Raw genomic sequence first — 25,935 nt, 5'->3', positions numbered from 1 at the left:
TCAATTTGTTCCGCGAGCCGTTGTTTTATTCAATTTTTGTTTTTAATCTGTTTTAGTCACGTTTATCTACTTAAAGGGATCAGGCCTGGCATATTTAAAATGTATATTTTTTTCTAAAGTCGAAAACTATTTTTTTTAAAAACTTGTGTCATATTATTATTTCTATCATTATTTACAAGGTGTAGATCATTAAAAACAGGTGTAGATCATTATGTACACTTTTTATAATCAATTTCTATTATTTTATTTGTATTTTCTTTTTAGTTATTTAATGCACAGCATATCACGTATTTAAAATTTTAGTGATTTTGTTAAACTAGTTAAAATATAAACAAATATTAATACTTTTATTTTAAACAGTGTAAGTTTTTCTTTTAAAACCTTTAAATACCTTAATAATCTATCTAAAGTTTTTCGGGTTGCAACTTTTTGAAACAAAAAAAGTACAACAGTTACTTCAACCCAGTCACCGTGTTTTTAAAAGTTAAAAACATGTAAAATTGCCAATTAAAAAAACTTTGCAATATTATATAAGTAATTTATCCAAGTACGTAAGCTTTTGTTGTTTAAAAGGAAAAGTAAAGTCTAAACTTTAAAGAAAAACTTCTAGATTTACTATCTGTCTTTTTTCACATCTAAGGCTTAAGCATAATCAATGATTTTTAAATGATATTCAGAAACTTAAAAACAAACTATTATAATTTCTTTATCTTTTTTGAAAATTTCAATTTAAATTTTGTTTTGTTTAGTTGACCAAATTTACATGCTCGAGGGCCACATATTTACACTTCAAGGGCCGCAGTTTGCTGACCCCTAAATTAAATGGATTAATTTGTAGTATACATGGTAGCTTTCACTTGTAATACTCAGTTTTTATAAAAATTATATCGTGTGACGTATTTGTTTAAAAATTACTTAAAAGTTCTAAATTATTAAACTTTATACCTAGAAACAGTAAATTATAATTGATTGTCGTGTAATTGTGATTGAGATAATACAAGATTATTTTTTCTGGCACATCCTTTAGTTTTCTAAAAGTTTTAACATAGTCATATTTGTATAGTAAAACTTTAATTTATTTATCCTGACGTTGTTAAACTTTTATTAGCTCTTATAGTTATACTTATATCAAAAACAAAAGTACCTTTAAAAGCTGCTTGCCGGCTGTAGCTATTCAAAATTATATTCAGTAATCAAAAAAACAAAAATATTTTTGTCAAAAATTCCTTATAATAAGCAAAAATACCAAATAACAACTCAAAAAACCTCACAAAATAAGTTCAATCTGTAGTACAGTTTTTATATTCTTAAGTCAATTTATAAGGGACAAAAATACAAGATTTTATAAGTGTTTTTTAAATAAAACTTGTTTAAGATTGGTACTTTAGAGTGGTGAGATTTGTTTAAATGATACTTGATTTAAAAAGAAATAAATAAACAAGGTGCTTGTTTCGATTCGGTTGGATTTTGACTTTGGTTGATTTTGTGTCGGTGGGATTTTGACTTGGGTTGATTTTAACTCGGATGAATTTTGATCGGGTGGATTTTGACTCGGGTGGATTTTGATCGGGTGGATTTTGACTCAGGTGGATTTTGATCGGGTGGATTTTGAAACGGGTGGATTTAGAGTTGGGTTGATTTTGATCGGGTGGATTTTGAACCGGGTGGATTTTGATCGGGTGGATTTTGATCGGGTGGATTTTGAAACGGGTGGATTTAGAGTCGGGTTGATTTTGATCGGGTGGATTTTGAACCGGGTGGATTTTAATCGGGTGGATTTTAACTCGGGTGGATTTTGATCGGGTGGATTTTGATCGGATGGATTTTGAACCGGGTTGATTTTGATCGGGTGGATTTTGACTCGGGTTGATTTTGATCGGGTAGATTTTGACTCGGGTGGATTTTGATCGGGTGGATTTTGACTCGGGTGGATTTTGATCGGGTGGATTTTGAACCGGGTGGATTTTGATCGGGTGGATTTTGAATGCGGGTGGATTTTGATCGGGTGGATTTTGAACGCGGGTGGATTTTGATAGTATACCCAAACAAATGCCATAAGTGCTGCAAATATTAGCATGCTTCTTTGTTTCTATATTGTATGTGAATGTAACAAAACTTAATGTAGTCATTTTGCTTAAACATTTTATTAAAATTGTACAAAATAGTTGAGTTTCGTTAGTTACACGTTTAACAGAATAATAATGATGTTTAACTTAGTTACAAACTAATATCTCCTAAATTTTGAGTAGATTTAATGTTAAAGGTTTTTCTAAAGTTTACAAACGAAAGCAAGTAATATATAGCTATATATATATATACTAGTATAGTTTTCGGAAGATATTTGATGGTTGAAAATTTAATTTCTAACAACGTAAACCAATGTATATTGTATATATTTATTTTTTTAATTTAAAATATACACTTTTACAAAATTGTTTATAAAAATTAACTCACAAACTTTAAATAATAAAAGTGTTTTTTTTAATTTACAAACGTAAGTAAATTGTATTAGTTTTATTTTAAAACGTGCGTGAAACAATGCTTGTTTCATTTTAAAAAGGTGAATTAAGTCATATATGTTGTAAATTAAAACAGCATTCTTTAATATTGCTGACAGTATTTTGCCTTTCTTTTCAAAACATAAAAAAATTATTTATATATATATATATATTAATCTAGTTATTTAATTATATAATAAACAACAGCTTTATACAGCTGTTACGTATAAAGATATTTCTATCTCGAATATCCTCAGTAAAGCTTTAGTTTATCAAACATGTTTTGCAGAAACTTATCTAAAATTTAATAAATTCTATGACGTTGTAATAATTAAGGTTTTTGTGTAGTAAGTTAAGTTTGAAAAATATAGTTTGGCTGTAGACTTTGTAACTTAGAAAAAATCGACAATTATAAATCAGAAAAGACTATAACACTAAACAAGAAAACCAAAAGACGAAATATATGCATTCATTACCAAAAATACTTTATTAGCAAAACTAAACCTAATTATTTTTTAAATCAAAGTAAAATTGAGCCGCGCACACGAGCATTTAAAACATTTTTCTAATAGAACATTTCTTTTCCAATCTTTGCAAAATTTTAAATAGCATGTACTAAAACTTTTTTTAAATGCACAAATGCTTAAACCAATAACAAAACTAAAATCAGCGTATTTTTCAAACTTAGCTAACTGCACAAAAGCCGTCATAATATTTATTAAATTTTTCAATTTTTAATTTCTGCAAAACATATAAAAGTTTACAAAACAATTTACAAAAACTTTATTGAGGATATACGAAATAGAAATATCTTTTATACGAAAGAGCCGTATAAAATTGTTGTTTATTATATATTGGAACATAAGTGATCAGTAAATTACAATAAGTTACACAAGACACACACTTTCAAAAACACTAAACATATTTCGAGCAATTCTCTTCGGTAGAGTACAATCCTAACAAATAATAAGATTTTACACACTTATATAATAACCAAGTAATCAAGTAATCATAAAGTAATCAAGAGATTAATAAAAGACAAAAGCAATTAGTAAAAGTTAAAAACTTCATTAAATGGACTTATTTGGTTTTAACTTTTACTAATTGCTTTTGTCTTTTATTAATCTCTCGATTACTTTATGATTACTTGGTTATTGTATAAGTGTGTAAAATCTTATTATTTGTTTGGATTGTACTCTACTGAAGAGAATTGCTCAAATAGTGTTTTTGAAAGTGTGTCTTGTGTAACTTATTGTAGTTTATTATATAATTAAATAAATATTTAGCTCCAATTTAACTTGTCAAGCACTATTGAACTAAACTTTTTTTTAAACTATAAATATTTATTTATATATAGTCGAAATAAAAACAAACATTGTTTTTCGATCATTTTTTTATTTAGTTTTTAACAATCAAATAATTTTTAGAAACAGTGAAAAATTTTATGCAAGACAAGAATAGATTACTGTATACTAAATTTGACAATTAATTATAAGCATCATACATATTTATATTATTTTATATTTAGTATTTTAGGATATTAAAACAGTGTTGATATACGTAAAAAATATAACTAAGCTAAGAAAATTAAATTAAAATAGCAATTTAAGTATATTTATTTATGTTAAGCTATTATCAATATAAAAAACCACTTCAAAATATCAAACTTGTTTACATATAAAAGTAAGAAGAATGTGCCTCGAGTGAGGTTTATGAGACTCACGCGCTGCCTACTGCTACGAGGCTAAGTCGAAATCTTCTTATATAGATGTTTGCATACGATGATGACGTAACAATGCTAATTAATCAAACAACATTAAAAAACAAAGACACCACCGAGATTCGAACTTGTGATCTCCTTTTTAAAAGACAGGCGCTTTAACCAACTAAGCCAGGCGCAGCTTGATGAAAAGAACATTGATGCGTTCATTAACCTATTTTGAAGTGTTACGCAATAGCTTCGTTTAAATCAGGGTTTCTCAAACCCATTTCTATAATCGCTCTTTGAAAAAAAAATAAATGCTTGCCCATCTAATCCGGGATCGGCAGGAAAACTTCAGAATATGTCTCGTCAATGTTCCCCAATTTACCTTAGACTTTTTTCTCTTGATCACAAACTTCAAAATTTCTAGTACAACTTTTATTGCCCCCGAATTACTCAATTGCCGAAAAAGCGGCGATGTCGAAGGCTTAAGGAAAGCCTGGCTTTTACTCTAAAGTAAAACGACTACTAGACGATTTTTTTACATTTTAAAATAAAAATTTTGTTATTAAATTTAAAGTCTTATTTTATTAAAAGTCAAACCGTAAACCTGAAGAAAAAAAAACATTAAAAACTAGTTAAGCAGTAATTGTAGATTTTTTAACTTATTGTTTACTATACTTAGAATAAAAAAGGTTTATCAACAACTTAACTATTTAAAAAACAACAATTTTTACCTGAATCACTGCTTTTAAAAGCTTGCAGGGCTTCTTGCAAGAGTTGCTCAACACAAATGGGCACAACTTTGTGATTTTCAGATAACTTCTGGATGATTGAAGACTTTCCGCTGAACATTTTACCAATGACTGTAGCTTTCACTGGATAGTGCGGCAACAATGGTTTGAACTCGCGATGCTTTAATTTATTATTTTTATTCAATTTAAAACTTCTTAAGTACTTAAAAATATTTCCAAAAAAGTATATAATACTAAAGTTTGTAGCTTAGAAACCTGATGTTTTTAAAAGTTTAGGATTTAGTTCATTTTATGCCTACTACGGTTTTAATTACCTTTATATGAACTTTTCTAGAATTTATGAACATATTGTATCTGTAAAAATTCTCAATCACCTTTTTGATAACAAATTATTAACTAACAAACAGTTTGGTTTTGTCCCAAACTGCTCATCAACCATTCAACTGTTAACATAATTACATTCTTGGTTAGTTCCTTATCTCAAAAATGAATTTACTAAAGTAGTTTATACGAATATTCAAAAGGCCTTTGATTCAGTATCACAAAAGAGACTATTAAAAATTTTAAATCAGTTTGGGCTATATGAAAACTTAATTAATTGGTTTGATAACTTTTTAAATAACAGATCACAAAGAGTACTCATTAATAATACGCTTTCTGACTCTTTAACAATTTACAGTGGAATACCACAAGGTGGTGTAGTTGGTCCCATTCTTTTTTTAATTTATATTAATGATATTTGTTCAAACATTGATATTAAAAGTGAGTTAAGCTTATTTGCAGATGATGCCAAAATCTTTAGTCAATCAAAAACTTTACAACTATCTTTAGATAATATTTACATATGGTTAAAAACAAGAAAGCTTCACTTAAATCCTAGCAAATGTAAAATTCTAACCATTAACAAAAAAAAATTCTCCAACTGACCTCTTAATCAATAACACCAAGTTACCAGAAGTTACAGTTTTTAAAGATTTAGGAATTTATATTTCTGAAAATTTAAAATGGAATGAACATATCAACGATTTATATAAGGTTGCACAAACTACATGTTATCGAATATTAGAAATTTTTAAAACTAATTCTGCTTCAATTCTGACAAAACTATTTAAAACATACGTTCGCCCTAAACTTGAGTTTAATACCTAAATTTGGTCCCCCTATTTAAAAAAGGACATTAATAAAATTGAATCTGTGCAAAGAAGTTTTACCCGTCTTATTTGTAATCGTTGCAACATATCTTACACATCATATAATGATAGAATGATTAAATTTGGATTGGAATCACTGGAATATAAAAGATAGGAATTTGATCTATTGACTCTTTACAAAATTATCAATGGCAAACATAAAAGTTTTTTTAACCAGTTTTTTAGTTTTTCAAAAAATAAATATCAACTAAGAGGAAATAATTTAAAATTAAAATGTAAACATGATATTAAAAACAGTCAGTGGCAAGGCGCATTTTTTCACAGAGCAAAAGCTATGTGTAACAGACTATCTCAGGATATAGTATCTTGTGAGGGGGTTAAACACTTTCGTTTAAAGCTAAAAAGATTTGATTTAAATACAATAAATACCAGTAAATTTCACTAATTTTCCACTATAAACAAAAGAAAAAAAAAAAAATTTTTCCCTACGCCTCCCCCCTACAGACTATTAGTTTAATTTCATTTATTTTGTAATTATGAATTTTGTTTTATAAGCGATGATTTTAGACAAACTTCTTTATTGTGTGTACTAAGTAATATATAAGTTTGAATTTTTTGAATTGAATCTTTTAATTTAGTTCATTTGTATATCATATTGTGTTTAACTTGTGTTTTCATTTAAATTATGTTTTTGTATATATATATAATTTATCTTAAAGTGTTGAATATAAATTTATTTCCTTTTTCTTTTTGTGTGTCCTGTTTAAGTGGCTCAGGTTTTGATGCCTGAGTCCAACATTGCACAATAAACAATATAATAATAATAATAATAATAATAATAATAATAATAATAATAATAATAATAATATACATCTTTAGCAGAATCAACTATTTAGTTGATTTAAAAGTAAATGAGATAATTAAAAAGAACTTTTCAAGAATAAACAAATAAGAAATACCACCATATCAGTGAAAACATTAAAATAGTTATAACAAAAATGCATAAAATTTTTAATTTTAATAAAATTAGTAGGTAAAAAAACTAGCCGTCGGGGAATCGAACCCTGGTCACCCGCGTGACAGGCGGGAATACTCACCATTATACTAACGAGGAAAAACGTGGCCAGTACGGGGGACGAACCCGCGACATTCGCGTTATTAGCACCACGCTCTAACCAGCTGAGCTAATCGGCAACACATATAGAGCCCATTTGTAAGACTTATTATACCGACTAGCATATTATGATGTAGTGACATAGAAAAATATTAGTTAGAAAAACACTGTTTATGGTAAGTATTATATAATTTTGAGTCCTTAAATTTCACTTAAGTTTTACAATATGAATTTAATTTAATTGATATTATAGTTAGTATAGAAATTTAGCTTTAAAACACCTGTAATTAATATTAGTATTCATGCTAGAGTTAATATAATAATTTCGTTTTAATACCTCAAATTTAATAGTTATTTAACTAGAATAAGCATTACTTTACATATTAAAAAAAAAATTATTAACATTTGCACTTATGCTCAAATTTATTTTAATCAAATAAAAAAAACTACAACAAGTTGCAATGGGCTTATCAATTTTTGCTAAAATATTTTAAGAAATGCTCACATAGTAACTTTAAAATACTTGAGTTTAAAAAAGCTATATAAATGTTTTTTAAAAATAAAAGAACATAAGCTTTTGATATAAGTTTTTATTTTATTTCTAAAAGAATTTTATCTTTTACAAAAACTTATATGGACAATATTAAAACTTATTCAAGCTTTTAAGTAGCCTTATAAAATTATATTAACAGTCTTAAACTTTATTGTCATAAGTATTTTATTTTCTATTAATTGTTTGATAACATTTAACCAGGGTTTCTCAAACTTTTTTTTTAAGTGGCCCCCTTTACGAAATTAAAAAAATATTTGGTCCTCTTCAACAAAATTACTCAAAAAACCACCATTAAAAACACATAATACTTTTTTTTTTGCTCTTCATCAACAACTCAAGATTATCTAGGGTAAGTTTCAAATTATGAACTCATAGCCCCCCTTGGCTGCTTTGGCTCTTTTGCTGCTCGTGGCCCCTGAATATCTGTCATGGCCCATAAGAGGGCCACTAGTATGGTACTATCAATATCAACCCTAATATGCTTTAAACTTTTAAATGTTATAGTTTACTTTTAGTTGAAAGAGGTTTTTTTATAATTTACGTTTTCAAAAAAAAAGTTACCTTTTAAAATTCAAATACTTGTATAACAATTATATTTAAAACTTCTGAAATTTCAAAATTTATAAGCAAGTTATACCAATCAAAATAAATTTAGCAAAATGACGCACTTATACATTTGAACTCCATTAATAACTAATCTTTATATATTAAATAGGTATATATATTTTTAAATATTCAAACTCAAAGTTATTGGTTTTAGGTCTGACATTTTTTTTCTAATGAAGAAAAACATTTGTTTTTATATCATTAACAGTGTAAACTTGTTTTAGAACCTTTACTTTAAAAAAATATTGACTTAATTATTTTCCCACAGTAATTTCACGTCTAATAATATCACGCCTAAGATGTTTTAAAAATGAAGAATTATTTATAAAATTACTTACAAAACATATATTCACTAAAATAATTTACCTACTGAAGGTAAAAAGTATTTCGAAAGTTTGATATCATACTGGTAAAATTACATTTCTAGAAATATCTTTATTTTTTTACCAAATAACTACATAGTAAATATTTAAAACCAAATAAACTAACAACAATGGGTTGGTACTCATTGAAAAGTCTGTACAGCATTTTTCCGAACACTATACTGTCATAAGTAACTTGAGCATCATTTTTCCACTCTCCTATTTCGTTCTAAATTGTTTTGTTTATTTATACTTCTTAAATAAAAGCAGATTTAAAATTTTTACCACAAAAACTTCTTTTTTGGTTAATGTATAAAAGCATTTTTAGTATGCGAAAAAAAAAAGATAGTACTGATATTGTTTAAGAACATAATTGAAGCTACTATGCTATACATGAAATATATTACTTTGGCAAAAATAACATTTTTCAAAAACACACTATATTCAAGAATATATAATTAAATATATTCAATTGCAAACGTTTCAATACCAATAACTTTTATTAAGCAAAGTTAATAATACAATGTCAACAAATATTTTTGTTAAATCTCAATTTTAGCAAACTAATAAATATTTATTTAATAATAGTAAAACTAATTAATTTAAGTTAACTAAAAAAAGTAAATTTTATCGAGATTAATCAAAAGAAAAATACAGGCTAATACAATTATATATTTTCAACATTTAAAGATCAAACTTTGACTAACACAATACTAAGTTGAATTATAAAAGCAAACACTAACAATATATTCGCTGAAATCGAGTTGATTGAGAATCTCAATTCTTTCTTTTTCTTCTTCGTCTTCTTGATCTGAACTTTCTTTATTTTCACTTTCAAGCGGAATATTTTCCACAGTCAGTTTTCTCCACTCCCTTATTAGCTTTTCGGGAACATTTCTGTTTAGTATTAAATTAAAATTTAAAAAAGAAGAGGTTAACAAAATGATGTTTTTGATATATTATTGAAATATAAAAAGTATTAAACAAATAATTAGTCTAATGAGTTTAGGTTTATGTAAAACAACCAAGAATGACCAGTTAAAGTTGAACAACTTGGTCTTAACTATTTTACATAAAGTTATGATTAACATGCCTTTTTTGTTGTTTTGAATAAACAATTAGAAATTTTGAATTCTAAATGGAGAACAAGTATTTATTTTTCTAAAGTTTATTCTGCAAACAATGTTTCGCACCTGCATCCTCGAGAAGCTTGCGATTGCCGAAGCTGGTAGAAGAGGCAGTTTAAAGTGGCGATGCGAACTTTTCTGTTCTTGTCCACACTTCAAAAAACTACATTTCAAAACTTAAATCTTGTCTGTAATACTAGCACACTGCATGTTTTATTTTTTTTAATGTAGCTACTTCTTTAAAAGTAAACTAAAACTAAGTTTTGTGAAACTAAACTAGAACTAAAAAAATTTGAAAATTTCTTTAAACCAGACTCAAAGTTCTCATAAATAAAGCTTACATACGTTTAAATTCTGAAAGCTACGTCACCATTCAAAAATCAAATTTTACACCTTAGCAGCTGAATATTGTACTATTTCCTTATAAAACTTAAAACAATCTGCAAAAAAAAACGACAACTAGACTTTTATTTTATTTAAATACTTTAAGCTATTAATTACTAAACTAAAAACCAATTTAAATTTTAATTTGAAAAACAACACATAAACATTAAATTTGTAACAGACTTTTAAGATTTTTACTTTTTTTCACTTGGTAGTTCTTAATATTAAAACAAACAATTCAAATTGTAAATGAATGTTTATCAAGAATTAATTAATTTTAGAGCCTTATGCACCTAACTTATATTCATATTTTTTATAAAAACTACAATTATATCATTCATTATTAAATTTTTAACTTAACGACCTTAAGATAATAATTTAATTTGTATTGTATAGTTTGGTTTTTATTAACTTTTCTCTTTGTTTATAAACCAATATTTTAACTCTTAGTAACAACCATTTTTCATGACTTTTATATAAACTTTTCAAAATTTTACTTTTATAAGCACTGACAAACTTTTTAAGAGAAACATTGTTTGCAGAATAATCATTTAAAAAGTAATAGTATAAAGTTCTAATTCTAAGTTAAATAATATATTTATAAGTAAATTATCAATCATTAATATTAATTTTTTACATTAATTTAATATTGCAACATTCTTTATTTAGTTAGATAGTGATAAATTTCTACAAATCAATTATTTACTAAACTGTTATTTTTAAAGTTTTTTAAAGTATGCAACAAGTAAACAATATCGTAATAAAAAATTATAGAAACTTAAAACTATACATCTTTAAGATAAAACTTTCTTTTATTAAAAAAAATCAAACAAACTTATTAGTTATACTTCTGTATTCGGCTATTTTAAATGCTAGTTCCAGATAGGAATGAACAATACTTTGGCAATATTTGTAGTTCTTTTCGTATTTTTCTTTTCTTTTTCTTTCTAATATACTTTCATGAACTTTTATTTCTCTTCTTAATTCTTCGTAATATTCTTGTTTGAGCAGTCTAGCTGTTTCCTGAAAAAAAAATTATTATACTTTATTGTATTACATTTGTCAATTTAAATTTCGTATGTATATGCAAAAGTTTGACTGTAAAGTATTAAACGTGCTAATTTGTATTTTAAAAGCAATGTTTTTCATTAAATCTATTAAAAAATAGAAACTTTTTAATTAAAGCTAAAAATATTTACACAAAATTGCTATTAGTAACTTCAGGTAACTTTAAAAGCTATACATAAACTACTAATTAAGCATATAATACATGTTTACTTGGTAAAAAATATTACAGCAAAAACTTAACAGTAAAACAACTTATGTAATATTTTCAACAAAAGTACATTTTAAAAGCAAACTTTTGTTCGTTAACTATTTTTAAGAGTTTTGAAAAAACGAATTTTTACAACTGCTTGATAATAACTATTAATGGTATTTACGATAAACTTAGTACAATTGCAAATCCGATAAAATCATTAAATATAAAATAAAGTTATCTTTTAATTTAACAATATAGTTTATTACCGCTTCTTTTTCCAAACTCTTGTGGTATTCCTTCAGACGTCTTTCTTCGTATTGCTGCTCCAAAATAATTCGGTTTTTCTTAATAACTTCCTTTTCACGTCTAGCCTAAAATTATACCATATATAATTATTTTTTTTTATTTATTCAAAAGGGTAGGTATCACAAATTTCATGTCAGTCTCCTCTTAAAATAACCACAACTAACACCGCTACTATGAAACCTAAATTGAACTTGTGAGTTTTTAGTTAGTTTGGTAGTTTAATGTTACAAACTATTATGTTAACATTTAAAGATTTAAATGATAAAAAAGCATTGAAGTGTTAATACAAGATTAAAAGTACTAACAAAAGCAGAAAATAACAAACATGTTTTTGAATAAAGAAGTTTAAAAAACCTGCATCAGTTGAGTTGTGATTCGTTTCTCGTGTTGTGATTGCCTCAGTAGACGCTGCACTACTTGGTCTTGGCGAATCGCTTCCTGTTAATAATCAAATATATAACTATTTGCACTGATATATTTTCTTCAGTTTTAAAGTTAACATATTCCCAAAAAACAAGCAATATTTTTTCAATTCAGAAAAAAATAATTTAAAGGTTTAAAAACATTCTTAAACTTTAACAGTTTAAAGATATAATAACTAAAGTTTTTAATTAATTCAATTAGAATAATTTTTTTAGCAGTAGTTTAAGTTTACCACAAAGAACCATTGTAAGTCAAATCAACATATTTAAATATGCTAATTAATTCAATAAACATAAAATCCAAATAATACAGTATCAAACATTTTTAAAACCTCCTGCGCGAGATGCGCCTTCATCTGATCAACGAGGATCTTCCTCCTCCGCTTGGCCCTCTCCTCCCTCGCGAGATTGTCCTCCTCCAGCCTGTTCTTGATCCGCATCATGTACACGTCGCTGTTCTCCATGTTGTACAGGTACGCCTCCTCGCTGCGTGAAAATAAAATTGTTTACAAGCAAGTATTTTTTTGTTTTTAATATCAATTTATAGTTTGCACAAGCTTTCATATTGAGTAAATGTATCTTTTCAGAGTTTTTATTCTGTTTTATTGGTTTACAATGGAAATTCGGCTAATATTAAAGTATGTGCAAGAAATTTCAAAAGAAATGTTGTTTAAATGTTTCGTGAAAGTTTTTAAAAACTAGTAAAGTGTCTTGCAGTTTGTACTTTTACCTTTTATTCCAGAATCGTCTTATTTTTTTTGAAAAAAAAAAAAACATTTTGTTTTTACTTCAAACTGCATTTTAATTTAACATACAAAAAAAAACAAAGACTTTCAGGATTAGCCGGAGAAGTTATAATTTAAGCAAGTAAAACATAATGAATTGCAAACTATAATACTCTATTTTATTATAACTTAAAATTACTTGGATACTTTTTCATCTGTTGATGGAGTCAACAACAACTTTTTCAAATTATTTTCAAAATCTTCAATTTCCTGTTTAGTTTTCATTGCAGCTACATTTCTCTTTGAAGTTTTTCTTTTTAGTTCATTCTAAAAAATATTTTCATAACGTTATAAATAAACTTACATATTTTTTTATTTATGAACATATCAGTATATAAGCTTAAAATTTTTAACTTATCAAAGGTAAACAATGTATCATACATTCGAAATTGCATTAAAACTTAATCGATATTTTTTGTGAAATATAATTTTTTTTAAACATACTTATTTATTAAAAACATTTCATACAAATAATTTAGAATACAGACAACAACATTTTATTAAGATATAGAATAACTGATTTTTTAAACATATGTAAAGCAACATTGTTTTTAAAGATTAGTCTAAAGAATTAATTTAAGTCAAGATACAAAAACCTTAAAGAAAATATACTACGGTCTTTTTCTAATTTTACCTAAATTACTATTTGAAAAAAACTACTACAAACTGTTGTAAGAGCATATGAAGAAAAAAATTATTAAAAGTAACATAAAATCAAAAGACTATAAAACATTACCTAATATTATTAAGTATAAAAAAGAACCTTAGTATTATGTTTGAATCTATTTAGTTTATAAATATCAACAAAAAAGAAGTAAAAATGATCAGATTTATAACTTTTTCTATGAATTCACAAAATAAACTTGTACATATAAAAATATATTTTTTAACACTTTTTATAATAAATAGATAGCTAGGGTCAAATTTATAGTACAATACCAATTACGTGAAACATCACGTTTTATTCTGAACTAGTACTATACAGGTAATATGCATTTTAAAACAATTAATTAAATAGTTTTCACAGTTTTGTCTACATTTAAACTTTTTTGAAAAAATCAAAAAAAATAAAACTTACTACTTTTTATTAGTATACAAAACACGCTGAAATCATTCGCTTAAATAAGTATACCAAACTTCAAAATTTAAGATTCAATAGTTTTTTAAATAAGTGTTATCAGCTTAATTTATATTTAATACAAAGTTTAATGAACATTTCTAAAAAAATAATTATTTATTTTTGAACCTGTTTGGCCTGAGAAGATTTTCTCTTGACATCAACGGTGCTCGCCAACAACTTACTCCTCAATAGTTCCAACTCTGCTTTTCTCTCTTCAGTTTTCTTTCTTAATTCATCTTGTCTTTCCCTTTTCTCTATGGCTTCTAGAAGTCTGTTGAATTTTTATACTTAAGTTTTAGTGTTTAGACTTTAAATAAAATAATAGTTTAATTAAGTTTATTACAGCACCACAACAGTAAGTAATAAGTAATTTTGTTTTGTTTTATAATAAATATACCTTTTGAAGTATCGAGTCTTTTCAGATTTTCTTTGGTACAAATACATAAAGTTACTGATTACAATACTCTTGCATTTATAAGAAACAGCTACAAACTTTATAAGCATATAAGTTAGTTAAAACAATTTTAAATGTAAAAAGTTATACACTTAATCGAAAAAGCTTGTCCTGTATATAACTAAAAAAATTATAACTTGGATACTTAAACAGCTATTTTATATACTTTAGAAACTTTTGCTTGGAAATAACTGAACTGTATAAAATAATTATTAAAACTAAACAAAGTTAGAAATAAGAAGTAAAGCATATTTTCCGTATATTTTTAAAGTCATGAAAAACTCAGCATCCACTAAAGAAAAAAGCTTTTTGGATCAAGTTAAACCGACTTTGATATATATATATATATAAATGTTAAAGCTTGGCCAAATAAACTTTTATTAGAAATTTGGGAGCTAAATGCTATGAAACTAGATGATAAAAATAAATTTATATGTTTTAAAACTATCTTAGGCGTCGGTTGCAGTTCTAAGGTCGCTTCTAATTGTCTAATACTTTACTTATTTTTATTTTAAGTTTTAAGTAATAAAAAAGATTTGGTTTACTTTTTAATATAAATGGGCAAGGTAGGTTAGGGATAAAGGTATTGATGTTCTTAATATTCTGCTCTAATACCAATCTACCTCATTTGCACAGTGTTATGAATGAAAAAGTTTCCAAAATCTTACAACTGCAGTCGACCCCTAACTTAGGGTACAAAAATTATTGCTTCCTTTAAACTGAATTATATATTTCTACTTCTTACATAAAACAAGAAGTGCAACAACTAACTTTGCCTCTTTTTCTTTTCGTTCGGCTTCCCTTGTTTTTTGTTGGAACCTCGAAGATATTTCTTCCAATTTTAAATCAGTTTCTCTCGGAACCATGTTTCTTAACCTCTAAAAATTTCAAAATAAATACAAACATGTTTTAATAACCAAATAAATGAGTTTGTTTTAAACATTTATTTGAGACTTAAAATAGTAAATTTACAGTACAACTTGAATACGTCATAGTAAAGAAATGTAGTAAGTCTGACTCAAAAAAAAATTCAGCTATTTTTTTTGATTAACCAAGTTAATTTTTTGTAAAACAATGATCAAATGTATATTTTAAAAACTATGAATTAATAATTAAATAACTATAAAAACATATAGTATCACATACTTCTAGCTAAATAATTGTGATTGAAAACATTTTATAAATGTGATATGTATTATAAAGCTAATTGAAAAATGATTTTCTATTATTGTGCAAACAATTAATTACCAGTAGATTTTTAATTATACCAGTAAGGCCTTTTTTATATTAAAGACAAAAAAATCTAAAATTAATTAAAATATTAAGGCCATATAGGTAAGGCTCTTTTCTACAAGTTTATCTCAACTTAAATATCTATAATTTAACTTGTGATGCTTTTTACCTTTCTAAAAATTTTAATTAGTACTTAAATTATAAGGGTACACAACTTTGTACTTATTAAACTCGGATACTTTAAATAAGTTTCTTATAAAAGGATCTAACTAAAAAATACTGATAATCTTATAATCCAATCTCCTTTTTTAAAGATTTTTTTTCCAAAATGTTCAAGTCAAATCTTAATTTAATAATAAAGAATCACACTGTGGAAACTTTTAAAATTTGAGTAAAATTTATGTTTTGGTTTAATTTTTTTTTTCATTCAGCTTAATATTATTATTATTCTTTTAATATTTTACAATACAGTTTTTTGTATAGTACAAGGTTTAGAAGAAGATAGATTTTAGTAGTCCTATTTTAAACTCTGAGGTTCTATTTTAAATTACAAGGCAATGAAAAATACTTCTCTGTACTTGTATTTTGGAAGCATTTTACCAAAACTCTATATCTCAATGGCAAATATTAAGTTTTATGCTGTTTAAAAAGTAAAATAAATGCAAAATTCTAGTTTCTAAATAAGAGCCAGTATTAATTTTTATGAAAAAAAAAATTGAAATCCCCTTCTGCCATCAAACCATAAATAATCAAATAAATAAATACCAGTAAAACTAGTTCTAGTTTTCATAACAAAATCTTCAAAGACAAGTTTGATTTTTTTGTAATTATAATCTGATTTTTATACATTATTTTATACACAACAACTCTTCTATATATTTAGTGCTTTTTACCTTAGTGAACATGACAGACTGATGCTTTTGGAGCTGCATTGGCGCCTTGGCACGCATTGCTTGTATTGCCGTTCCCGTCAGTTTGTTCTTATCCAACCGATTCAATGCAACAAAAACCTGCAAAATAATACTTTATTTGAATACTTCCAGCTGATCATAAGTTGTAAAAACTAATACAATGTTGAATAAGGTTATTTTTGTAATTAACTGACAAGGTGACAAAAGTATACTTTTTGTAAAACTTTTTAAACAAATTAAAATTTAGTTTGAAATAAAAACAGTGTATGAACTTTATTAAGACCATAACAATCACTATTTTTACTTATAATTTAATAAAGATATATATAAAAAACCTACACAAAAGCCAGAATATAAAAATTGCAACGCTTTGATGCACTTAAAAGTTATAAGAAAGCTTCATTAAAGTAAGAACTTTTTTTTGCTTGAAAAATTAAAGTTTGTAAGTTGATTACTAATTACTAACATTAAAAAATAGAATATCTGCACCAAAAAATAGTCCAAATTGACAACTTATTTGTAAATCTACCTAAAGCTTTTCTTACCTGGTACAGAAGTCTTGTGACAACACCTTTTTCTTCTGACATTATACTGTAGGCCATGTTAGTATTGAAAGGAATCTGTAAAATGTTTTTTTCTTTTATAATTTCATTTAATAACAAAAAATTGCATGTACAGTAACTCTCTGTTGCAAAAAATTACTAACAACATCATAATTATGAACATGAGTAGAAAATTACAGTCATATTATTTCACTAAAAACATATATTCTATTTATTTTTTAGACATTTACAGTTGATCTATTACCAATACTTAATTAATTTACAATAAAAAAAGTATTACTAAAAAAACTATTAAAGCATCACTTTTTTTAATTTCTTAAAGTGTTATTTTTTAAATCATTTATTTTAAACTGTATAAGGATTTATATTTCTGAAAACTGAGAGTCTTTATTTTTCAAAATACCCATAGTTTTTATTAAGTTTTTGAATTTTCTAGAAAACTTGCAATGAAATAATGCTTTTCATAAGTTTGTATTAAAGTTTTTTTATACAAACTGTTATATATCTAAAACTTATTGCATATTTTTATATCACAAAAAATTACTAGTAGTTTGTAATTAAAATTTTCACACAAGACAAATTATTCTTAATTTTAAATACCTTTACCCCTATGGCCTCGATAAAATTTAAACAGTAATGTTAACTACTATTATACTGAAACTATAAGAGCTAAACATCTGTTGTAGACTAAATAATAACATTGTTAAGAAGTATTACATTAAAAAATCAAGACTTTTATGTATAACAATCTATTTATATACAAAAACCCTTTCGAAATAAGTATCAAAAGAAATATTTTTTTTCTAATATCTGGCTAAAATTTTTTTACAATCTATCTAAACTAATCAAATCTTTTATAAGTATTTTAAGAAATTGTAACTTTTTATACAAGAAAACACAGCTCAGTTTAAATATAGATTTTAATATGTTTAAAAACATTTTTAAGTTATAAAAACTGATAAGTAAAAAAAACTAAAACTTTGTATGTGTTATAAAAACAAACTTCAAAACTTTAAAATCTATATCATTAAATAATACTGAACAAACAGATAATTTCAAATACATAAATTTATGCATTTTACAAATAAATTAAATTTAAGGGCATAGGGGGAGAACTTTTTTTTCACAGTTTGATCTTATTTTATATAGTTTTTACTAAGCTTCAAGATGCTTTTTACGGATTAAAAAAATTCAAAATAGTTTTTGAGATATCGCTGGTCAAAGTTCGAAGCAACAATAGGTTCCTTATGGGAGGCGCAAACTAAAATGGTGAATAACTAGAAATCACTAAAAATCTATCTCCTCCTACGTTTTTGAGATAACTACCTCAAACTTTTAGGAAATGTTCCTTGCAATTTTTAGAAAATTATGTCAGAACAAAATTTTTAAAAATAGAAAATAAAAAGTTTATACAAAAAAAAACTGTTTTTTTTTTTTATTTTTTTATAAAACTTTTTTTCTAATTTTTTAAAAATTCTTTCCGACAGATTTTTTTAAACATATCAAGGAACATTTCCTGAAAGTTTGAGGTAGTTATCTCAAAAAACTTAGGAGAAGATAGATCTTTAGTGAAGTAGTCTATTTTTGCGTTTGCGCCTCCTATAAGGAACCTATTGTTGCCTCTGACTTTGACCAGCTATATCTCAGAGTTATTTTGAATTTTTTAAATCTGTAAAAAGCATCTTGTAGCTTAGTAAACATTATATAAAATAAGATTAAATTGTGAGAAAATTATTTTACCCTCCCCCCCTATGCCCTTAAGTACAAACTTTTGTAAAAATATATAACTAATAGAAAAAACAAAGTGCTCACTTGTAATAAAGCTAAGGTTGGTTCAAGCCTTGTGAAGTTGTTTAACTTCGCTGTAGCACTGTTGGATTGCGAAAAAGAGTCAAAGTCATTTTGCAAATTGTATTTGTGAAAAATTTCTCCCAAAACGTATCCAGATGCGAACACTTCAGAGAAACTGTTTTTTTCTGCAATAAATATTTTCATAAAAATTGTTTTTGAAATTTATTTGCATTTCAAAGTCGATTATATACAGTTCAAGTCTGTTTTTACTGTAATAATTGGTTAACAACTTTTATAAAAAGTATATGCATTTTAAAGTCAAATTTTAAATAAACCAGGCATAAACTATTTACTTTTTTCTTAAATGTAAAAATATAGTAATTAAAAAGTTTAAATGAAAAGCTGGTAAAAATTGCTATTAATAACATCTGTTAAATTCATACAAAATTCATTTTCTAACCTTTTCAAACTACTTCTAACCTTTGTGGGAAATAATAAATTGTTTAAAATTTATCAAAGTCCTCAAAAATATAAAATATATTTTAAAAAATAAAAAATTTCTAAAGTAAAAGTAAAAAAATAAATGGGTTATTTTTAACTATAAGGTAAACAGACTATAATTTATAATTTTACTGACCTATAACCCTTGATAGATGAAGGTCATTGTTTATCCATTTGCAAAGGATGTCAGTCATCTTTAGACTTTAATTGAAGCAAAAATTCAAAGCATTAACTGAAAAAAATATATTTTAACTATAAATATGAAAAACTAAACAGTTATAATTGTTAATAAAAAATGATTTATTTTTACCTTAACTCTCATCAACTTCATTCAATTTTGATAAAACAAAAAAAAAAAACTAAAGTTATTGTATAATATGTGTATGTATAGGTAGGTCATTTTGTACATAATTCAAACGCTAACTGTTCGATTTATAGTCATAAGGGTTATAATTTTTTTTTAATAATATCTGCTCTTTTATTAAGGCATGAAAAACTTTCTATAGAAAATAAAACATTCAATTAAGGGCACAAGAAGGGACTTTTTGTAAAACTAGTCTTTTCTTATCATTTTTAAGTACAGTAGTTTACAATGTAACTTTGCATAATGAGCCCAGATCAAAAGTTCAAAGATATGACAGGTTGAAAGCTACTTGGCTTCAAAACACAGTCTATACACAGTTATACCAGTCAAAAATTATAAAAGTTACTGCAGTTCAAAACTCTAATAATTTTTCTAACATAATTAACAAAATCAAATTAACATAGTTACATTGTTAAGGAACAATTTATTTATTAAAAAAAGATCTTTTAAACTGATAAATGCTTAAATACAAAACAATAAATATTTGTTTAAACTAACTTAATAAAATCTAGACTTAAAATATGAAAAAAAATGTACAAAAATACTGGTGAAGATACACTTTAATACAACTTGTTTTTATTTTCAAACTTAGTTTGCTCCTACAAAAAACTGTGTCTTATTATTCCCCCTTGTATCTAAAAAATTTTTCTAAATATAAAATTATGTAAAAGCAACATGTAGCTAAGGCAGAAGTTTGCTAATATTCTTTTTTTAAATGGTTGATTTCAATATGGTCTTTTATTTGTAGACATTTAAAAACTGAAGTTATAGCACCCAAATAGTATATGGAAAAAGCAAACTAAATATTTTCAAACATTTAAATCTACTCATATTCAATAAAATTTATGTATTTTCATTAGTTTTTCTACCTAAGTAAATTAAAAAAGGCAAAGTAATTTATCTCAAAAAAATGATTATCAAAAAAAAATTATAATGCTAAAATCTTATATTTTAATTCAAACTATTTAAACACTAGTATTCACAAAACTAACCTATAGAAATTGTTTACTTTTCAAACTAATTTTGTAAAATTATTAATTTATTGTCTGAAAAATATGTAACAATGAATGTAATAATTAAAAGCAAAAATAATATATTAAAAACTATTAAGTAAGAAAATTAATTTGATTTAACTTAAAATAAAAGTAAGTTAAAACAGATAGAACTTCAAATATTTAATAATAATAAATCTATCTTAAACAGCTTTTTTTGTCATAGCTATGATTTATTAACTTCATTGCATACTTGATAAATTTATATTTTAAGGAAGTATTTTGGTTTATATTTTGAAGTAACTTCAAAACTAATTTATAAACTTAATAACAAAAAACAACTTATCAAGAGTTAGTTTTAAGTGCACATTTAACAGATTGAAAGGAAAATTTTATTGTAAAACATGATTTTATTGAAAAAAAAACATAATTTTTAACAAATGATGATAGAGTTTACTTTAAAAAATACTTGATATAAAATTATATTAAATTAATTTATAAAAATCACCAAAAATTTTACAACAAAACAATATATTAACTTTAGAAATGCTAAGAAAAACATTAAACATAAAAAGCATGATGGTGTAAAAATATTTCATTTATTGTGAAAATTATGGAAAAGCTTCTTTTTTGGGCGGAGATGGTTAGTTCTGCCGCATTTTTTCTTTCTGCAGTTTGTAGCTTTAGGGTGGAGCCTGGCGTAACATTTTCGACAGATCATCTTGTTGCAGTTATATTTTTGTGCCAAAACTCTCAAAGATGGTTCAATGACACCTCCCTTCAGTCTAAGCACCAAATGAATGGTGGACTCATTTTGTATGTTGTAGTTGGACAAGGTCCTGTCATCTTCAAGCTGCTTGCCAGCAAAAATGAGACGTTGTTGGTCTGTAGGAATTCTTTCTTTGTCCTGAATTTTTTGCTTGATAACATCAATGGAGATTGAGAATTCAATCTCCAAAGTAATGGTCTTCCCAGTCAGTGTTTTAATGAAAACCTGCATTCTTGTTGTCTTAAATACAAAAACACAGTTTAAAAGAGTTAAAATAAGTAAAGTTAAGCTGAAAGCTTGTTATAAAGAAATATTGAAATAAAGATACACATTTATTTATCCAGCTTTCGTTTATGTTATTTATCTTTTACATGATTAGTACAACTACATAGAGTTTTAAAAAAAACTTAAGTTTAACATCTGAATTTTTTTCAGAATTTTTAAATAAAACAATGTGTTTTAGTACACATTAACACTTAATTTTCAATCAAAGTATTTTATTTCAATTATAATATTTGATTAGAAAGAAGAAAATATTCAAAAAATAATAAAGTGGATCAACAATAACATCACTTTCAGTTTATTATAAGTGTTAATAAAAACTATCATTAAGTTTAATCAATCTGTTTGAATTAAAAAGTAGCCTAAAGAGTAGCTACTAACAACATTGAAAAAGAACCTAATTGAGAAAAGCTAAAGATAACTTTTTATAGTGGCGTTCATTTTAGTTAATTTGAAGTAAGAAAATTTTAGACTTACAAAAACAAAAAATATAAACTATGGAAAATAAGCTAAATTATAAACAAAAGTTTGGTAAAGTATGGTTTACTAGATAGATTATTTTAATTGTTAAAAAGATACAGTAAATATTTTGTAATAAACAGTATTTCTTAAGATGTTAGTTCATATGGAAAATTTTATTTTTTAAAAACAAAAAGTTTGAATGTTGCTCATAAAACTACTTATCATTCATTTTAACTAGTACTTTGGTTGTTTTGTAGGACACTTATGCCAAATTTTACCGTTTTCGCTAAAACATTTAAAGATCGATAAGTTGCGTTAAAAATTTCAGCATTTTCAAAATAAACTTTCTTCTCAGAAAATTTGCTTTAAAAAAAACAATAACTTACTAATATTCATTTCTAAGCTGTGCTTCTGACTTTTAGATTAAAATCGAGCAGGGCTTTCCAAAATAGGCTGTTTCATAAATTTAGAGGGGTACTAGCTGTATTAAGGAACTCTAAATAGTAAAGGGGCCATAGGGAGGTCATTATTTGAAACATACACTAGAAATTCTTGAGTTGGTGATAAAAACAAAAAAAAAAAGTTTGAGGCTTATTTGTTTTTTTTTTAAAGAAATCTTGTCGGATGGGTAAAATCTTTTTTTAATTCATCAAAGACAGCCTTATGAAAAAAAGTTAAGATACCTTTAACTAGATTTACTCTTATGTCTTATATTGAACTAATATAAATAATATGTAACATTCGTTTTAAAGATTTTAATTTACACGTCAATCGAGCAAATAACAAGCGCCCAGCAACAACATATATGGAATTAAAAAGGTTATCTAATACACGTTAATCACGTTAAAGCAACTACGTAAGCGCTTAATCAGATCGTGAAGCATACAATACCTGCGAGCAGCATTTTGTCGAACTAGGATTTGAGAGACACAATTTGGCCGTAAATTTCACAGACTAAAAGAAAACCGACAGCAAACTTCTTTACTTTGTTAATTTGGATATTAACACTTCTGAACAAGTAGCATAAAATTAAGCTGACCCCAAGCAAAAACTTCTTGTTTGAGTCAATTTGAACATTGACCTCTGCTAAAGACCCACGCATACCATGGCATATTAACTTTATCACATCAATAACTTGTATTCAGTATCCAAATAACTGTCAGATTACTCTTATCGTTTATTTTGTGTAGTGTATATGTAAATTTCATATCTCGCCGCGATCTACACCTTGTATCACCGAGGAAGCATAAGTTCCAATGTCCTAAACCAGTATATTATATGAGCAAAGCAACCATCTTTTAAAGCGGGTCAGAAAACTTAAGCACGGAGTGACATTTTAGTATGCAGCTTCTATTAAGTACAGTCTATACATCTTAGTGAATAGATTAAATAACAACTAAGATTGTATTAAACAAAATGTTCAAAACTAATTCTAATACAGTCAGAATCATGATAACTACGCATTTTAGCACTTTAAAGTGTGAATTCAAGGGTAAAAGTACTTAACGAAGTTATTTTCATCTAAAATTGAAACTAAGTATTTAAGAAATTGTAAGACAAAGCTCGGCAACCTTTTTAAGTAATCTTCTATTTATACTAAAAGAAATCATTCGCAGGTAGCCAATGTTAGAAAATACCCTTTGTAGGTTCTACTTTTAGAGAAGAACTATACTTATATATTAAAATAGTTTTGAAGAGACCAAGAGCTCGTGTGTATTGCTAGGTTTGTATAAATAGTAGTATATTTAAATTATAAAAATAAAACTGTCAAAATATGTTTGCAGTTTTTTTACTAAAATAAGTTATAAAGTTTGTAAATTTACTTTTACCTTATTAGTAAAAAGTTAATGTTTCTTTTAAAACAACTATAAGTACAATTCAAACACAAACATTTAATTGATACTTAAATTGTAACACATTTAACGCTCGCTTATTTTTAGTTTACGATTTGCACAGTTCGTTTTTAGGTTTTTAAACATAATAGCATAAATGTTATAAAAGCATAAAAAAGAGTTGTTCAAAATAATTTCCTTGTTAAAGTAACTCTCTTAGCTAAAGTGAAGTCGTGCTAAAGTGCCACTTCGTACTAAGGTGACAAAGTGCTTAAGTGTCACTGCGTGCTAAAGTATTGATCTGTGCTAAATTGTCATTTTGTGCAAAAGTGACACCGTATTTTTTACCCGTTCCCAGTCTTTTGGTTGCTAAAGTAAAATCAATAAAACACAATTATGTTTAAATTGATATGCAAAATAGTTTAGGATATGTTTTAACGTTTTGATCTCTTAAGTTCTCATCATAATAAATGCAAATGTTATTTTAATACAACAATTATTAAATTTCATTATTAAACAATTAACAATCAATAAATAACACCTTTTTTTTAATAATTAGCATCAAAATAAAATTGAATAATATCACATACAATATAAAAAGTCACTTTACTTGAATTAAAATTAAGACTTAATTTGATAGTACAAAAACGAGCAATAATTTCTATTAAACTTTTTTTTTTCAACATTTAGTTACTTATAGAAGACCTGATGTATTGCATATTTATTTAGTTGTAGCATCTAGAAGTTGCTTAAATAGTTATACTATTTATAAAACAAGTACGAAAAGTTTAACATGCAAATTTTATTTTTCTGAAAAAATAAATTAGTTAACAGCATTATTAAAATAGATTTAAATGTCTTGTTTAAAATTATTAAATAGTTTTTCAAACAATTAGTTGATAAAGAGTTATAACAATTGATTTTTTATGTAACTCAGACTAAAAAAAAACAAACAATAAAAAAAATAAAGTTTTTGTAAACATTGAAAGTTATATAAAGTTAGTGATCGATACTTATTGTTTTCGATTTCAGCTTAATATTCAATTTTTTGTTAAAATCAAAACAAATAATAAAAGTACATTTTTAAAATAAATAGTTTTGCTTCTATTTGAATTCGATTTCAATTGTTTTTTTAAGCTATATGAGATTTCCACTGAACTTGTTGTGCTGAAAAATAGTCCAAAGTAATTAAAAAATAAAAAATAAAAACTGAAAAACCCGAAAGTGCAAATTCTAAATTTAATTAAATTTTCCAATAATTTTTGTAATATGTCACTAACGCAAAACTGATTAAAAAGCTTTTAAAACTTTAATCTCTGAAGAGAAGTATTTGCAAATTTTAAACGCACTTAAAACATTTTTATACCAATTACGCTCTAAAATGAAAGCATGAAATACAGATTTTGGTTTCAATTTAATTTAAGATTTACTAAAATCTTAAACTAATTTGTTTTATAAAAATCAGTATTTTTATCTATATTCCATTAAATTTGTTTTTAGTAAAATAGATATAAAAAAAAATTAATTTGTTGCTAAAACTAAGAAAAGTATAACTTTTTACTTCATGAAATACTTTAATATTTGCTATATCTTGAATTAAGTTATTTTAAAGAACAAATAACAAGTTTTATATCT

General features: G+C 25.3%; 1 protein-coding gene and 1 pseudogene across 2 annotated transcripts in view; both read right to left on the bottom strand.

The window, feature by feature from the left end:
* LOC145837936 (sperm flagellar protein 2-like) overlaps nucleotides 1-21,011 on the bottom strand; it is a 42,470-nt gene extending 21,459 nt beyond the window's left edge. The window contains exons 1-15 of one of the 2 annotated variants that reach the window (XM_082945430.1): nucleotides 20,956-21,011; nucleotides 19,736-19,831; nucleotides 19,120-19,283; nucleotides 17,290-17,364; nucleotides 16,727-16,843; nucleotides 15,372-15,478; nucleotides 14,273-14,417; nucleotides 13,166-13,293; nucleotides 12,574-12,727; nucleotides 12,174-12,257; nucleotides 11,780-11,884; nucleotides 11,088-11,275; nucleotides 9,485-9,638; nucleotides 8,869-8,970; nucleotides 4,938-5,115 (exon numbers count right to left, since the gene is read on the bottom strand). In XM_082945430.1, coding sequence (XP_082801556.1) covers nucleotides 4,938-5,115; nucleotides 8,869-8,970; nucleotides 9,485-9,638; nucleotides 11,088-11,275; nucleotides 11,780-11,884; nucleotides 12,174-12,257; nucleotides 12,574-12,727; nucleotides 13,166-13,293; nucleotides 14,273-14,417; nucleotides 15,372-15,478; nucleotides 16,727-16,843; nucleotides 17,290-17,364; nucleotides 19,120-19,283; nucleotides 19,736-19,793 — 1,759 coding nt within the window. In that variant the 5' untranslated portion in view covers nucleotides 19,794-19,831; nucleotides 20,956-21,011. Of the gene's footprint in view, nucleotides 1-4,937; nucleotides 5,116-8,868; nucleotides 8,971-9,484; nucleotides 9,639-11,087; nucleotides 11,276-11,779; nucleotides 11,885-12,173; nucleotides 12,258-12,573; nucleotides 12,728-13,165; nucleotides 13,294-14,272; nucleotides 14,418-15,371; nucleotides 15,479-16,726; nucleotides 16,844-17,289; nucleotides 17,365-19,119; nucleotides 19,284-19,735; nucleotides 19,832-20,955 lie in introns of those variants that run through there. The other variant, XM_082945431.1, reaches the window with a different exon arrangement.
* A 314-nt stretch (nucleotides 21,012-21,325) lies between these two features.
* LOC145838233 (ubiquitin-ribosomal protein eL40 fusion protein pseudogene) lies at nucleotides 21,326-21,987 on the bottom strand (annotated as a pseudogene).
* Nucleotides 21,988-25,935: the final 3,948 nt, after the last annotated feature.

This window comes from Thalia democratica, chromosome 6, assembly GCF_965202585.1.
Source record: "Thalia democratica chromosome 6, ktThaDemo2.hap1.1, whole genome shotgun sequence".
Classification (NCBI taxonomy): Eukaryota; Metazoa; Chordata; class Thaliacea; order Salpida; family Salpidae; genus Thalia; species Thalia democratica.
The sequence above is the reverse complement of the archived record's forward strand: the minus strand, read 5'-3'. Positions and strand labels throughout refer to the sequence as shown.